This window comes from Herpailurus yagouaroundi, unplaced genomic scaffold, assembly GCF_014898765.1.
Source record: "Herpailurus yagouaroundi ecotype Mexico unplaced genomic scaffold, PumYag 221, whole genome shotgun sequence".
Classification (NCBI taxonomy): domain Eukaryota; kingdom Metazoa; phylum Chordata; class Mammalia; order Carnivora; family Felidae; genus Herpailurus; species Herpailurus yagouaroundi.
Genome location: NW_024412452.1, coordinates 19,514,598 through 19,516,320, shown reverse-complemented (window position 1 = coordinate 19,516,320; position 1,723 = coordinate 19,514,598). Strand labels below are relative to the sequence as shown.

Below are 1,723 nucleotides of genomic sequence, written 5' to 3'. Positions count from 1 at the left end.
TATTCATAATGCAAATTAGTAATGTAAACAAGTTCACAAGAGTAAATGTTTAAAATACTTGGGAGAACCAAGTTTAAATATTTTACTTTTTATACCCAATAATATATAATTTAAGAAACTTCAAAAATTTTAAATTATTGAAAATAAGTTAAGTACTTTTACTTAGGATCACTGCTGGTAAGTTACATGTTTTTGAAACTAATAAAATGTAGCTTGAGAATACTCTCAATTTAAAACACTTAACTAATTCATATTGTCTTTTCTCTTTTTAATCTGTATAGGGAGATTTTACTCTGTATCAGGCCATGAAAGATTTTAGATGTGAAAAATGTGATGTTTTATTTAAGTAAAATAGTTTCTCATTGTTTATACCAAACCAAAGTGAACCATTCTGAGAGAACCACCATCTCCAAATTCCTGAAAGTAAACAAATAAAAACAATTAAAATCATGTTTATGGTAGAGATTAAACAATAATTGACTTAATATTTATATTTTAATATTTTAATATAAATATTAGAAAACATTGAAGCAAAATAAAATAGTTAAATGCACTGTATATATGTAAATAAGAGAACCATGTATTCAGCTTACTGTTAAAATTTTGATACGGTGTTCATAAAAGGCAGTAAAGATTAATAATATACAAAGCATAAAAAGGTAAAGAAGGAAAAATGTTAGTTGAAATTTGGAAGCATGTAAAGGCTCCTGCAATAAAAAGTTGCAAATTATGAGTCCTCATTTTTTCATTCTACCTTTTTGATTTTATAATACTATCTGTTCCCCAAGTCTATTTCTTAATTTTGGTGTTTCTAAGCCCTTCATAAAATTTTATGAAGCTGTAAAGAGATACAAGAACTTCATCCATTTCCCATTTTTTACTTTCTTTCTCACCTTCCCACCTACCCCATTAAGTAGAGATAAACAAAAAATTTTATCATAGGATTCTGAAATTGGAGAATGTTTAAACATGACACCAAAGGTGAATGACATTATTTGAAAAACATTTTTGACATTTTGACATTTTTGAAATTTGGAGATAACCTACTTAAAGTTGAAATGGTAAAGGGGAAAAGTAAAGAGAATAGGGATGGTGGTTAGTACTTAAGCTAACATGTCATAATTGCAGACATTACTCTTTAAGAATTTAAAATTATTCCTTACTTATATCTTTAAAGTTCTTTTTAGTGAGAAGCCTTTCAGAAATTTGTCCTATCTAGAAGAAAACAGGTGTGGGGTTGACACGTAAGGGAAGCATGTATGTATGTATGTGCCTATGAATCCTGATAATACAAAATTAAAAAAAAATACCAACCTGGAAAAACAGGTAACAAGAAGAATGACAAATTTAACATTCCTGGAGGCTTATGTGTGTGTGCTGGCAAGTTCAGGAGACTTAGGTAGCTTTCAATTTAAAAACAAAAAACATTGGAAGTACCAGCTTTTTAAAAAGCATAAGTTCCAATTCTTGGCTTATAAGCTACTATCCCAAAGTCTGTTTTCTCCACCACTAGAATGGTCATCAAGAAACTTGGATTTAGCTTTTGGTCTTGTTGACTAACTGGCAGAAATCCTAGGTAAATTATTTCTCTAATATCCGGTTATAACTGTTATCAAAGGCCAGATTTTGTATACTTGATGTATCATCTGGTTCAGCCATATTCTTGATATATATATACACACACACACACACACACACACACACACACACACACACACACACA

General features: G+C 29.5%; 1 protein-coding gene across 2 annotated transcripts in view; it reads right to left on the bottom strand.

Annotated features, from left to right (window-relative positions):
- Positions 1-319: 319 nt before the first annotated feature.
- The window catches only part of WDPCP (WD repeat containing planar cell polarity effector), a 389,996-nt gene continuing 388,592 nt past the window's right edge, over positions 320-1,723 (bottom strand). For both annotated transcript variants that reach the window (XM_040458282.1, XM_040458283.1), the window contains one exon: positions 320-417. In XM_040458282.1, the coding sequence (XP_040314216.1) occupies positions 367-417 (51 nt within the window). In that variant the 3' untranslated portion in view covers positions 320-366. The remainder of the gene's footprint in view (positions 418-1,723) is intronic.